Source organism: Neopsephotus bourkii, unplaced genomic scaffold (assembly GCF_033783945.1).
Source record: "Neopsephotus bourkii isolate Nb327-2 ecotype Australia unplaced genomic scaffold, CSIRO-AGI_Nbou_v1 NB_1624, whole genome shotgun sequence".
NCBI classification, from domain to species: Eukaryota; Metazoa; Chordata; class Aves; order Psittaciformes; family Psittacidae; genus Neopsephotus; species Neopsephotus bourkii.
In genome coordinates, this window is record NW_026902099.1 from 9,283,243 (window position 1) to 9,297,515 (window position 14,273).

Here is a 14,273-nt window from a genome sequence, read left to right on the forward strand (position 1 = left end):
CCTCCTCTCCTGTGCCGGTTAGTTTTAGAAAACTTTTTACCACTCCCTAATACATATGTCAACAGAAAATATTAATATGAGCCTATCAACATCTGTTGAAACAGCTTTAGTATAAGTGGAAAAGGAAATTAATCAGAGGAACAAACGCTCTTGAAAGGAAGGAAATTTTGTTTAAGGGTTCTGGGGCAGCTTTAATTCAGTTCCATTGTTCCACAGCAGTGTAGGACATGCAGTCCTATTTTGATGTTTATCATCAGTTACTGCATGGAAGACTTGGACTTGCTGAACTCTTAACTTGGCAGGTAAACGAAGAGGAAACTCTGAGATACATTGGGGAAAGAATACTGTTGCTTATATATTCTGTTACTGATTATGTAATCTGATTATGAAAACACATTTCAGCAAATGTGTACAACTAATATCAACATAGATTATTACCAAAAGAAAACTATCAAGATGACATATATTGTGTGTTTAATTTTTCATTTTCATCATTGGGCTTATTTTTGTGTCGTATTTGTTTTTCCTTGTTTCTTTAAAGCTTTTAGCTTTAAGTCCACAGTGCGATCAATACTATTTGAAGGCCTCTCTGCCCCCTTAATTCTTGTTTCAGTAACTGGGAGGTGGGGGGAATCTAATTAGACTTCATAATTCTAAGTTTGCTCTCAAAAATAGATTTCCCTCACCTCTTGAAGTAGAACATAAAATACAAGTGGCTGCAAGGCCAATTCTTATACTGGATTTGCTTATCCCACAGCCAGTCATCCAGATACCTCCACTCCTGCACACCCCGCTGCCAGTCTTCATCTGCTAGATGATAAATGGTGTCAGTGACTGCAAAGGGTCAGCTTAAGAGATGGAAGTGTCCAGGACAGAGCTGGTAGATAGCTGCATCGAGGTGACTTGAACAGTGTGGAAAAAAAAATGGTGTATGGGTAAATGAAGTTTCTTGCTGTACATAGTAGAGTAATAAAAGAAGCAGTTTATCTTACAGCCTGACCCTTCTTTTGGCTGCAGATCTAGGAGAGAAAATTTGAGACTAAACCTTCCCCTTGTGTCACACAGATGCATAATCCCTAGCATTCAGTGCTGATTTTTATTTTTCAAAGTATCACTAAGTCATAGAAATTGTTTTCATGATCCAAACCAAGACATAGGACTTGTTCCACCATTAACTATTTGATTGCTTTTCCTTCCACTGAGGGCATCTACACGATAAAAATGTAACAGTCCTTGAAGAAATCACTAATCATAGAGTAATTTAGGTTGGAAGGCACCTTCAGAGATCATTCAGTCCAGTCTTCTACTTAAAGCAGGACTAATGTCAAACATGGATCAGGTTGCTGATGACTTTATCCAATCTAGTTTTGGAAATCTCCCAGTAACAGTTTTTATGTTTTTCCCTGGGCAACACGTTTCAGTGCTTATCAGTGCTCAGTGAGAAGAATTTGTCTCCAACTTGAATTCTCCTCATTAGATCATGGGACAATTGCCATTTGTCCTGTCAGTGTGCAGACCTCTACTGCGCTTAGCCCTCACTGTCTCTGTATCATACTGGAAAGTCCTATTTCTACTTAGCTCTTCCTTGAAGAGCAGCCATGTTGTACCTTTTGATCATCTTTCACTCTTCTATGAAGATGTTTTTCAGTTCTACTATATTTTTTTTCAGTATAAACTAGTAGTCCATTGTTGATCTAATATAATGCTATAGATCAACCTTTGGGTTTTTGTTGTTTTTAAGTACTGGTTTCTCTCTTATTTTAGTCTCCTTGTTTAACATCACAGATCCTGTTTAAGGATTTAAATAATATAAATGTGATGTTCTTATTGGACTGAATTCAAAAGCAGTTGTATGCAATGTTAAGCTTTTGCTCTGTTGCTGTAGTGAATTTCATTAATTAACTATTTAAAAGGGCTTTTCCTTTGTTTTTAGATATTTTCTCTTGATTTGTGTGTGCTTACTGTCAGTTTTCATTAGCAGTTACCTGTTGGAGGATTTAGCTAAAGCCTGAAGTCATAATTTTGTGTACCACTAGCATAGGCTGCAGAAAGTAATTCCTCAGGGATGTCTTTTTATACCTTTAAATAATTCAATGTCAGCCCTTCAATTAAAAGGCTAGTCACTGTGGAGATAGGTGTGTACAGAAAAATAAAGCTGATGGTTTATAATTTCATATAGCACCTTTTACATTGCAGCAGCCCTGACTACCTCCTATGGTGGATGCATATTCTGCCTGGTTTTGAAAATTTTCTGTTTCAAAATGCATTCAGTGAGTTATTCAGGTAGTTAGTTGTTCAGTCTGGAGAAGAGAATACTGCGGGGAGACCTTAGAGCAGCCTTCCAGTACCTAAAGGAGCTGACAAAGTTGGAGAGGAACTTTTTACAGTGGCCTGTAGGGGTAGGACAAGGGGGAATGGCTAAACTGAAAGAGGGTAGATTTAGATAGATTAGATATTAGGAAGAAATTCTTTACACCCACCAAGTTATGCAAAGACTGTTTTAAAGGATTCATTACCCTATGGCATTAGACTGTACATTCCCTAAATAATGAGTGCCATAAAAATCAGGTATCTTGATACTGCTGCTAGCATTTATGACTTGAAAGTTAGTGGTGAAAGATGATGTAAGAGAGAAACTTTTCTGATTCTGGTATTTCTGTTCCTCATATGTGATGTACTTTAGTGAAGTGCAAAGGGACAGAAGTATTATTTAGGGGCCAGAGGAATCATCTGAAAAAAAACAACCAAGCCTAACTTGCAACTTTCTGCCTAACTTGTAGGGAGCTACTCACTGATTCCCTTCTACCAAGCTGCTTTATCTTCATTTGAAATCATGCATCCTCATCCCATCATTTTATTTTATATTTTTAGTCCTTATATAGAAACATGGAAACATTTGTTTTAATATTTTGCATTTAGCTCCCTTTTGAGTTAGAAGCATCGTAAGATGACTTTGCTGTTTATGGTTTGAGAGTCTGTTTTACCCTGTGCTTGTGGGGATATAGTTATGGCTTCAGCTGTACAGACAGGGTTAGTCATTCCAAATCATGTGCTGTTCAAGACCCATTGTTTTTTCCACAGTCTTTAGCTTTCAGATTTTCCTGTAGCCACTTTAATTCTTAATGCCAGAAGATTGTTTTGATTTTCATTCAGGTGGAGCTGGTCCCTTCTATATAGTTTAATCTTTCCCTTAATTAATGAATAGAGACACCCAATTCTATTGCTGTTTTGGCAGGTGCCTTGCTTGCTTTGTAAATTTCTATGAATGTTAGAAAACATTTTAAAGACTACATTCATATTGCATACATACAGTATTTGCTGAGAGGACAGCTACTCATGGGTCATTAAAAAAATATGGAAAGTATACTTGATTTCACTATTTTCTACCTGTGTTTCCTTGAAGGCATGAATGGTTGCCTTTGCCTCTGAGACCAGTTCATGTCCTTAGCTTCTCTTTTTGCTGTTGGTTACTGAATTTAAGTATGGGGGGCTCTGGTAATCTTTATTTATTTATTAATTTACTTACTTACTTGCATCTGAGCTGCTACCTCAGTGTTTTTTCGTTTTTTCCTTTACTTTGATGACTCATTTTCTATAAAACAAGTGGATTTTACACTGCTGATTACATATATGCATTGTGCCTCCATCTCCATTTAAATTCTTAAACTGCTTGGGTTTGTCATCTTTGTGAGCTGCTTGGTGCCTTAATCCAGTCAGGGTTTTGGTTTTGTTTCCTTTGCATGGAAGTTGAATTCCTAAGCTGCATACTATCCTGTAACTTCAGTATGTAGAACCAGGCGCTACAGATATACTCCCTCCCCACCTGGCTTTGCAATATTACCTTTGGAACTAGCTATTTGATTTAATTTTAAAATTGAAAATAAAAATTAAGGGATTAAAATACTAGACTAGGAGTTATTTGTGAGGCAATTTATAAAAAGTAACTAGGTTCTATCATCTTATTTTTGTCTCTTCAACCAATCACTATCTGACTTTGGAAGCCTAGCTAGGCTTCAGCTCTGAATGAACTTTCCAAGGTTTTTCTGAAGTTATGCCCCAAAGGGCTGTCTTTTTTTTTTAATAAATAATTTCAAATTCTATTTATAATACCAAATAAAAAAATAGACCAGAAGTATTTCAAACACCAGAATATGTAAGCACACTTTTGTCTGTTGAAGTCAGATTCTCTTTTAATTTCCCACATTTCAATTTTGTAGACAATATATAGGAAAAAGTTGGGCATTCACTAAGGTATGTTAGTTGTAGTTTGTCTCTAGGGTTTTTCTAACATAGTTCTTATGTTCTTTGGTTTCTCATGCCCTGAAATACGTGTCACCTTTTATGACCTTTTTCAAATGTTACAATTTTAACTTAAAGCTTTTCAAATGATCTTTTAACTGATTTGGGAAGCATCAGGCTTATTCTTCCTCTTTTGTATCTTGGAGTTGGCTTATTCTTCCCCTTTTTTTTTTGGTTATTCTTCAAAACTGAATTTGAACCAAATCACAGATAAATGTTCCATCCATTTCGGAAGGGATTCCTCTTTCTGATGGTGTTTCTCTGCACTGTCGGTGTTTTTTCTTCCTGGTTTTTATGAGACATACAACTTTATAGAACTGCTCTCCTGCCATGTGCCCCCCAAATTAGGTAGGTCTTAAATCTGAGATTTTGGAACAATATCTATGAAGACTGTTAGAAGTAAGTACTTACCTGTGGCCTTCCTGTGTACTTTGTATTAAATGTATAACAATAGCTTGTCTGAAACTGATTTCATTTTCCATTGGGCTGAAGAACTAAATATTTGTCAAGCAAAACTACCTCTGGTCTTTATTTTATAATTTGGTTTGGGAGTTTGTTTTTTTGTTTCTTTGTTTGGTTTGGTTTTTTTTTCTTTTAATGACCATGAAGAATTGTACTGCAATTTAAAAATATAACCGTGTTTTAAAATACCAGTATGGAGAAACATGATTGTGAAGTTCTTGAACAGAGATATGAGGAGTGTCTTAATTACAGAAAAACTTTGGTGGTATTTTTTCTTTCTGTTTATGCTGTTACTTATGGAAATTTCTGTATGTGTAAATGTACCGTCAGTGTTTTTATTTGAAAAATACTTATTTTATTACTATGGTTAACAGACAAAGCATGTTTTCATATCTTTTATTAGCATCATTTTAATACACAGAAATAGAAAACTTTATTTTAGAATGTTTTTCTTCTCATTCCTCTATCAGCCTCTGTATCAGCCAGTTTCCAAGAGGTTATTTTTGTGACACTTCTGAAACTGCTCCAAATTGATATTTCTATGTTGAACTGAGAAGGAAAAGGGTTTGGAGTTTTTTAATGTAGTGAATTGTATTGAGTATAATGAACTCTGTGTGCAACATAACTATTTCTTTTAGAGATATTAAACAAATACGTGAAGAAAATATTTTAAAACCATATATAACTCACATAATTTTCTCTGTGGTTTAGGTCTGTTCTGTGTATTGATATACACCAAAGCATGCATTTAGGTTTATCTCATTGTCTGTCTGGATTTTTTGTTAGGCCCGGCGCAAAGAGGTTTTCATCCAGGAGCGGTATGGAAGATTTAATCTGAGTGACCCATTTCTTGCTCTTCAGAGAGACTTTGAAGCGGGTGCTGGTAATAAAGAAAAGAAGCCAATATGCATGAATCCTCTATCCATTTTAGAAGCTGTTATGGCTCACTGCAGGAAAATGCAAGAAAGAATGTCAGCTCAGTTGGCTGCTGCTGAAAACAGGCAGAAGAAGGTATCCCTGCCTTGGTTCATTCTTCTAAGCCACTTTTAAAATTTGCGTCTTTGTCTAACTAGGTTATCATTATGAGTGTTAAAATGTTAGCACTTAATTGCCATAAATAGTGAGGTGCTGATTTTCTGGTGATATTTTATGTGCACACCTCCTTCATTCCATGAATTTAGCTCTACTTATGGAATAAATGGAATGTAACTGTTACAAGTTGATGCAGTATGTAAGTGGATAGCTCAGCATGAGCTGAGAAAGCATCATCACAGTATATTTTTAAACCAACACCACTGAAGCCCAGAGGAGCTACTGTTATTTTTATTCTAACCTAAATAGCATAAAGTAATTTATTTGCATTTTATATATGGTGGCTCTGTTTCATAAATCAGTAACACTAAATTGTAATTCTAAAACCATCCTTTTTTGCATATTCAGAACATTTGCTGTAAAGAGAAAATTATTTGGGGTATTTTAAGGGATTTCTAGAAATGTTTGACAAAGTAGGGTGACCTAATGTAAGGAAAAAAAAAGTTAAGCCTAGACAAATGTGACCCAAATACAGAGCCAGCTGTACTTCATTCAAGAGCAGTTCCTCCTTCTCCAGATACGTGATTCCTGTATCTGTTGCTTCTTTTGCCTCACTGTCTCACTCTTACCCTCAGTAATGAAGTGTGTGTACAGCTGTGTTTATTCTCTCTGGATATTACCAGACTTTAAACAGGCTCAGACTGGACTTTTATTTCTGGAGATTTTTCTGTGAATATAGTGACCTTAAAAATATTCTTTGAATAAATTGTTTATTTGATCTTAAAAAGCAATTCATAACAATATGCCAGAATGTAGAAAAATAAAAGAGGTGCACAAATGATTGCCAGTCACAGGCTTACCATATACCAAACACCTAATCTCCAAATGTCATCTGCTTTGTATTAAGCCTCCATCCTCTCCCATCTCTTTGAATGCTTTTCCTGGTGTTGCTATCAAAATTAATTTTGAAGTTTCCTGGGAACTCAAATCAGATAATCAAATGACAGTTCTTCTTTGTCAAGTGTTTGCAAAGTAGTTTTGTTGGGAGGCATGCTCAAAGAAAGACGGATATGTTGGTTGTGGGAGGCCCATTGATGCGATTTAGGCTAAACCTTGTGCTCAAAGCAGATTATTACCAGCAGTACATCTGTCATCTGTGAATTTGTCTTTCTGAGCCCTGAAAAAGCCCAGGAATGGCAATACTGCAGCCTTTTCTGCAGTACTATCCTTGTGAAGAACATTTTTCCAAGTCTGGGCCTCTTAAAGGGCATTTTTTCATGTTAACCTTTTGTTATGGGGCCCCACCTGCCAATATCAAGAAGAATTTGACTCTGTCATCATTGTAAGGGCAGTTTAAAAGGGGTGGTATGTTGCTATTACATCATCCCTTGGTCTTTTTTCACTAGATTAAGCAAGCCATGCTCCCTCAACCTTTTCTCACAAGGCATACACTCTGTGTTTACCTTTGAAGGGCCTTTGCTGGTTAGTTCTTTGTGGGACACTATAGTTTTTCTCTGTATCCTTTTCTACCCCTTTTCAAATCTTTCTTGAACACATTTCCAGATGTTTACATTACTGATGCTATCCCTATCCAGTGTATATAGCACACTTTGCAAAAATCAGGCCGTAGTTTATAAACTCATTACAGCTAGTTCCAAATCTGTTATCTAAAGGAAAAAAAAATGCAGTGTATATATATTAGGGATTCTTTATATGTAATGTTTACAAAATAAAGTGATATAATAGTATGGTAAACTGATTTCATCCCAGTTATATGTTAAAACCTGCTTGTAATTAGTTGAAAGTAATATAATTTCAGAGCAGTCCCTTGTCCAAAAGCAAAGTGTAGGAATAATAAAGTACAGAAAATCTTGATAAAAGACATTTTGAGTATAACCTTATTGCATTTCCAGGCATTAAAAGGTGTATACATTTCCCATGATTTTTGTATCTGTTTTAACAAAAAAGAAAATGGATACTCCACTGTTACTGTTGGATGCTCCACTGGCTTTGAAATGCTTGTGAAGCATACAAATACTGTCGGATGCTCTGAAAAAAACAATTAAATGCTTGAGAAAAACTATAGTCTTTCTGCATGTGGAGAATTATGAGTGGGACCATTCCTAAATACAGCATCATCATAATAGCTTGTTAATTTAATTTGCAGCTGTACTGTCTTTAACATGAGGTGTTGTTGCTGATATTATTCATTTAACAATGTTTGTTTAATAATGCCATACCTTATTTTTTATGGTTAACACTGTTTTTAAGAAAGAGTGGACTTGGGTTTGTGAAATGTATTGTACAGAGTGTATTGGTTAACCTGGGATGAAGCTTTAAAATGCCAGTGGAGCCCCTTCACTGCTAAACAGGCTTTGAGCTATTGGAAGACAAAATAACATTTATAACATAGGTATAGTTTCCCACAGTGATTTCTTCCTCTTAATTTACTGTTTCTTATGATAATGGTAATTATTTCAGGAAGAAATTTTACTATTCCTGTAATATACATCACATCAGTATTGCCATCACCTCTTTATGCTTTTCTGATTCTTCTGAAGAAAACGGAGGAGAAAATTACAGTCAGGTAACATGATCAGAAATGTTGGGAGACTGAGACAGACGTTCATCTACAAGTATAAATTCATGCAGGATTTATTGTTTGTTCTCTGTATGTCATTTCCCTTCCCTTGGTTTTTAAGTGTTTTCTTAGTGAATTTGCTAAGTATTTAAAGTGAATTCCATGTGGTAATGCCGGGGGAGGGGGAAATAACCCAAGACAATGAGCTATAGCAAGTGTGATTTAGTTCTGTTACTCTATGGTATAACTTGAGAGTAACAAAATTGCTATTTAAAATAGTATTTATATTAGCTTTAGTTTAAATGCAGCTTAGTTAAAAATGAATTGTAGACACATCTACAGTGCTGTGGAAAAAAGGGTTTCAGAGTTAAGAAAATTTCATCTATTGGGGAGAACAGGGAATAGTGCGCTATAGTAGGAGGCTTCTGAAAAAGCTGTTATATTCTAATGCCTGGCTGGTTTATTTTGCCCGTATGTCTGTTTCATGTAGCAACCAAAACAATATTTTAAGCTTTGACTGAGAGACGAGATACTCAGTAGCTATTACCAATCCCTGAGGCCATCTTGTTTCCCACATTACAGTTTACAGTAAATATATTCTTGTTTTTGCCTTAAACTCTTTTTGTCTTAAACTCTGAAATTAGTATCTTGTCTTAAACTCTGAAATTTGTCTTAAACTCTGAAATTAGTCTTAAACTCTGAAATTGTCTTAAACTCTGAAATTAGTATCATTTTAGCATGACACTATAATCTGAATCTATTATCTATGACTCTTCCTCCATCTGTTGAAGTGAAACATTTATTCCAAGTAAGATCTTTAGCGTACTACTTGCCACAGCTTTTCTTTGATTAATTTTTGAGCATTGTAAAATCAGTCATAATGTAGAAGCATGAAATGGTTTCCTGTTGCAGTAAAAATTAACCTTTCATGTTTGTGAGCACTTGATTATTTTTTTTTCTGTATATATCTGAAAGTGTTCTTACAGAAAAAAAAATGCCCACGTAGAAAATGCACTGTATTGGTACAATTCTGAATTGTATTTCTGTATTGATCTGTACATAAATATGAAGCAGAACTGACAAAGCTAAACCAATTTAAAAAGTACAGAAGGAATACTCAGCAGTTCCTTGGGGGTTGGTTGGTTTCTTTGTATCAGTCATCCAGGAAAACACAAAGCAACTTAGGTTGTTTTATTACTAGGAGGTATTCTATAAGATGGTGCATTAGCGTGTTTTTTCCAGTGCTTTTCTAGAGCATGGTCTTTGAATAAAACCATAATTAGCAGGTAAGATGAATTAGAGGTGATGGCTTTATGAATGAGGAGAAAAATACTCTTATCCATTGTCTGCACAGTGTAGGTAGTTTTCTGATTCTAACATAGTTTACACAACACTGCTGTCAGTGAGATATACCACTATTAGTAAGCAAAGGAAGAAATTTGTGCCTGTGCCAAAAAGTTGGTCTCAGAAATGAATGTTTTATTTATAAATGTTAAAACAAGATATAAGACACCTATTATGGGCATGATGGACTGTGTATTTCAACCCTAATCTCCTTCAGTGTGAGAAAGACCTAAAACCTGAGCCTTTCATTACTGAACTTAAAGTTTATATACAAAGCTTACCACTTGCTTGTGTCTGGTTACTTTACTAGCAAGAGGACTTTCTTTGATATCTTATGGCTAATTTCTGGAGAACAGGTAGCTCCTTACTTAGGAATCACAAGAATTTAATCATTTTAGGGGATGCCTGTGTTGTTAACAGGGGAAAGTAGATGGGTTTACTTGGTTTCTGAATTTTTCTTCAGAGATGCCTGACTCTTTTCTTTTGCTCGTATAAGATTATAGGCACTTCTATCAGATATCACAAATCCCTTTCCTAAGTGGATAGGTTCATTTTAGGTCCATCCCAACTCTAATGATTATGTGGTACTCTCAAAGGTTAAAATATCAGTGTCAGGTTAGTACTAAGTTATACTGAAAATCTCCATCTTGTTAATGAGAATTTTTATTTATGCTTTTTTACAGTTGGAAATGGAAAAATCTCAGTTACAGAATCTTGAGCTGGAGCACAAAAAGCTATTGACTCGTCTTGAAGAAGAACGTGGAAAGAATAAACACATAGTATTGATGCTAGTGAAAGAGTGTAAGCAGTTATCTGGGCGAATTGTAGAGGAAGCCCAGAAACTGGAAGAACTGATGTCAAAATTTGAAGAGGAAAAGAAAAAGGCTACTGAATTGGAGGAGTCTCTTGCTGCTGAGAAACAAAGGAGCACACAAATGGAAGCTCAAATGGAAAAGCAGCTGTCCGAGTTTGACACAGAGAGAGAGCAGTTGCGTGCCAAACTTCATAGAGAGGAAATGCACACCAGTGACCTCAGACAAGAGAGAGATAAAATGATCCAAATGATTGAGCAATTAAAAAAGGAGAATGAAAGTAAAGCTAGTCTTTCTCTTAAAAATAAAGATAATAATAAAGATAGGAGTCTTGTTTCTGTTTCTGTTGAAACAGAAGAGCCAATTTCAAGAACTGTTGCCTGCCAAACAGATACTGTAGTGATGGACAGTAGCACAGAAAATGTAAAGAAGATGCCTTTGACTGTATCTGTAAAGCCTTCTACAGTGAACCCACTAGTGTCTGGCAATACTGTAATGAATGTGTGCACCAATGCAGCATTGGTGAAGCCTGTAATTGATAGGCAATCTTCATCTAGTGAACTCATCCCTCCCACAACTCCTGTCCTTACGCAGAATCAAAACAGAATTGAGGAAAATGGACCAAGTACAGGCTCATCACCTGATCTACCAAGTAGCACTTCCCCTTTTTCAAGTAGTACTTCCCTTTGCACCCCTGCAGCACCGACTGCTGCAGCTCAGAATTCCTCATCTATGCACAGTTTGCATTCACCATCTGCCAGCACAACTGGCCATTCAGGCCTAAACCCACGAATCCAAGCAGCTAGGTTTAGATTTCAAACAAATGCAAATGACCCAGACCAAAATGGAAACACAACCCAAAGCCCTCCCGCAAGGGATGTATCTCCTACTAGTCGTGACAACCTAGTTGCCAAGCAGGTAGCTCGGAATACTGTTACCCAAGTCCTTTCTAGGTTTACAAGCCCTCAGAGCAGCACTCTGTCACGGTCAGGGACATCACATTCAATGGAGGTTGCCACTTACCCCCCAGTTGGTAGAACAAGCGTAAAGACTCCCAGTGTATCAAGAATTGACAGAGGAAATCCTCCACCCATTCCTCCTAAGAAACCAGGGCTTTCACAAACTCCTTCTCCACCACACCCACAGCTTAAAGTTTTAATGGATAGTAGTCGTTCCCCAAATACAAGTGCAAAAACTGACAGCAAAACCGTGACCTCACCTCTTTCAAGTTCACCACAAGGAATCAGGGTAATAAATGAGGAAATTATTTCTAAGTCCTCACCTCAGCTGCCACCAAAACCTGCTATAGATTTATCTGTGGCACCTGCAGGCTGTACCATACCAGCCATAGCCTCATCTCAGGTGGGTGCCTGGCCTTCCCACTTCCCTGGACTGAACCAACCTGCATGTTCAGAAAATTCCTTTGTCATTCCCACCACCATTGCCTGTAGCTCCTCCATAAACCCTGTTAGTGCTTCATCCTGTAGACCATGTGATTCAGACAGACTCCTGGTAACAGCATCAGGTAAAGGGATTGATATGCTACAAACTGTCTCCCTCTAACAGAATGTGTCGGTTTTCCTATACATCACTTGTTCGCTTTATTTATCTTTTTTATACCTTTCTCTTTTTTTACTTTCTAAAAGCTGAAATTTTCATTTATGTTTTTTCCACATTCCATGGGTATGGGAATTCTTTTGCTGATTTCTTAATGTTATAAATTAGTTTGCTTCCTTAAGGAAGTTACAAATTGAAAACTTTTTTTTTTTAAAGGTCGAGGACTAATGTGTCAAGGAAATGGGGTGCAGTTTATGGTATATTATATATATTATATATATGGTGTGTGTATATATATACCATATATATAATATGCCATAAACTGCACCCCATATATGGTATACATAAAACATATATATGTTTTTATGTTGTTTTTGTCTTTTTTTGGTGAATGCTGTTACTTTGGACTTCAGAATGTTTTATCAGTCTGAAATAATGCTTTGAAAATTACCTTTGCTGGCGATCTTCCGTGGAATATTTATCCTGGGGAAGCTGTTCCAAAAGCAGTGTGTGGCAAACTTGTATCTGTATATATAGGAGATTCTAGGGGTCACATTGTTAAGGAATTTTTGTTCCCATTCTGCTTCAATGAAGACCTTCTTCATGTTTCTGGAATAACCCAGTCATGCTTTTAACATCTGTGGCATCACACTGTCAAAATCCTCACTGCTTTCTGAACAGTACCATAAAATATAAGCTCAGAATCTTCCATTTGTCTACTACTTCTCAGAGTTAAAAACTGTGAGATTTGATGGCTGCCTCTCAGTTTGTTGTTTTTCATATGGGTATCCTGAATCTTCATCATAAATTCTTATTCCTAGCTGAGTCTGATTGCCGTGTCAGATAGATCTAGTCTCCCAGTATTCCAGATAGTCTCCAAAACTTATTAGGCTTCATAATGGAAATAAAATTTTATTTAAAAAATAATCAAAGATTTTTTTAATATATACCATTATTGGCAAAATCATCTTCAGAGTGATTAGTTTTTGTAGGCAAGAGGCTGTCTTCCACAACTCCTATCAGCATGAATTAGGCTGCATGTTTCAGCTAGTCTTACATTAACTAAATGATGTTTGGTAACCATTTAAGGCAGTTTTTATTTTTTTTTCAAGTTAATGTTCTTAAAAGCTAGATTACCACTACTTGACTTCTAACTCCATGTATTGTTAATGCTTTAGTTTGTACTTTGAAGTGTAAACTTTTTTTCTTAGAACAGTGAGCCTTCGGACAAATAGTCAGTTTGTGTTTCTTATGAAATTTGTGACTCTTTTCAGAGGCAATTCTCAAAGATAGGATTTTTTTGTGAAAAAATTATAGTTTGGGTTTGTGTGTGTGTTTGCTGTTTGTTTTGTTTGTTGTTTGTTGTTTTAGTTTGATTTGTTGTGTTTTTTTTTATTGTGCTGTTTTATGTGCTCAAGATCACCTTTATTCATTTACACCTCATTGACTTGTTTTGGGGAGGGATAGAAACATTTGGGTTCATTTAATCCCCTTATAATCCTTGCTCTGAACATATGACACTTTGTCTTTTGTAAGTGACACTGCTTTTTGTTAATTTTTGCAATTACAAATGGGAAACATATTCCATAATCAGAAGTCTGCACAGAAAAATTGCTTAGACACTAGTTAGGTCTAAGCAATTTTTTATTAATATAGAGATGTTATTTTTTCCTGTACTGGCTTTGAGCAGACTCACAGCACTTTAATAACCTATTCTGCAATATTCAGGTAAATATTCAGGAGCTCTTTTGTCTCTGCCCAAACCAGTGCTTATATTTTATTGCACTTATTCTCCAGTCCCATTTTATTTATGTTTTTCCAAGGAAACTTAATTTATTTTGTCCAAGAGTTCTGGCAAACTGCAGAACTAAATAAACTTTAAGCAACAGATGTTATGAAAGTGTGGAAAGACGTTTCCTTAAAAATTTCTTTCTGAGAAAAAAGAAAATATATTTTATACATGGAAATAGACTTCATCTTAGAAGAGATAACCCAAGCTTAATAACAGTGTTTTCAGTAAGATAATGTCGTCAGTAATGCCTGAATTCATGTCACTTACTTTTTCAGTTCCTTTTTTAAGTATGAGTTTGCTTGAGGTGAACATCTAACATTCTACAAGTACTACTGAAAGCTCCTTCCCATATCTGCATTTTCATGCTCTGTAGGCACAGCTAATTTTATTAATG

At 35.9% G+C, this 14,273-nt stretch overlaps 1 protein-coding gene across 9 annotated transcripts in view; it reads left to right on the plus strand.

Annotated features, from left to right (window-relative positions):
- CTTNBP2 (cortactin binding protein 2) overlaps positions 1-14,273 on the plus strand; it is an 88,314-nt gene that overhangs the window by 31,367 nt on the left and 42,674 nt on the right. For all 9 annotated transcript variants that reach the window (XR_009728401.1, XR_009728400.1, XR_009728399.1 and 6 more), the window contains exons 3-4: positions 5,548-5,772; positions 10,402-12,055. Coding sequence is in view for 6 of the 9 variants with exons in the window: in XM_061373049.1 (XP_061229033.1) it covers positions 5,548-5,772; positions 10,402-12,055 (1,879 nt within the window). In the remaining 3 variants the exon portion in view is untranslated. The remainder of the gene's footprint in view (positions 1-5,547; positions 5,773-10,401; positions 12,056-14,273) is intronic.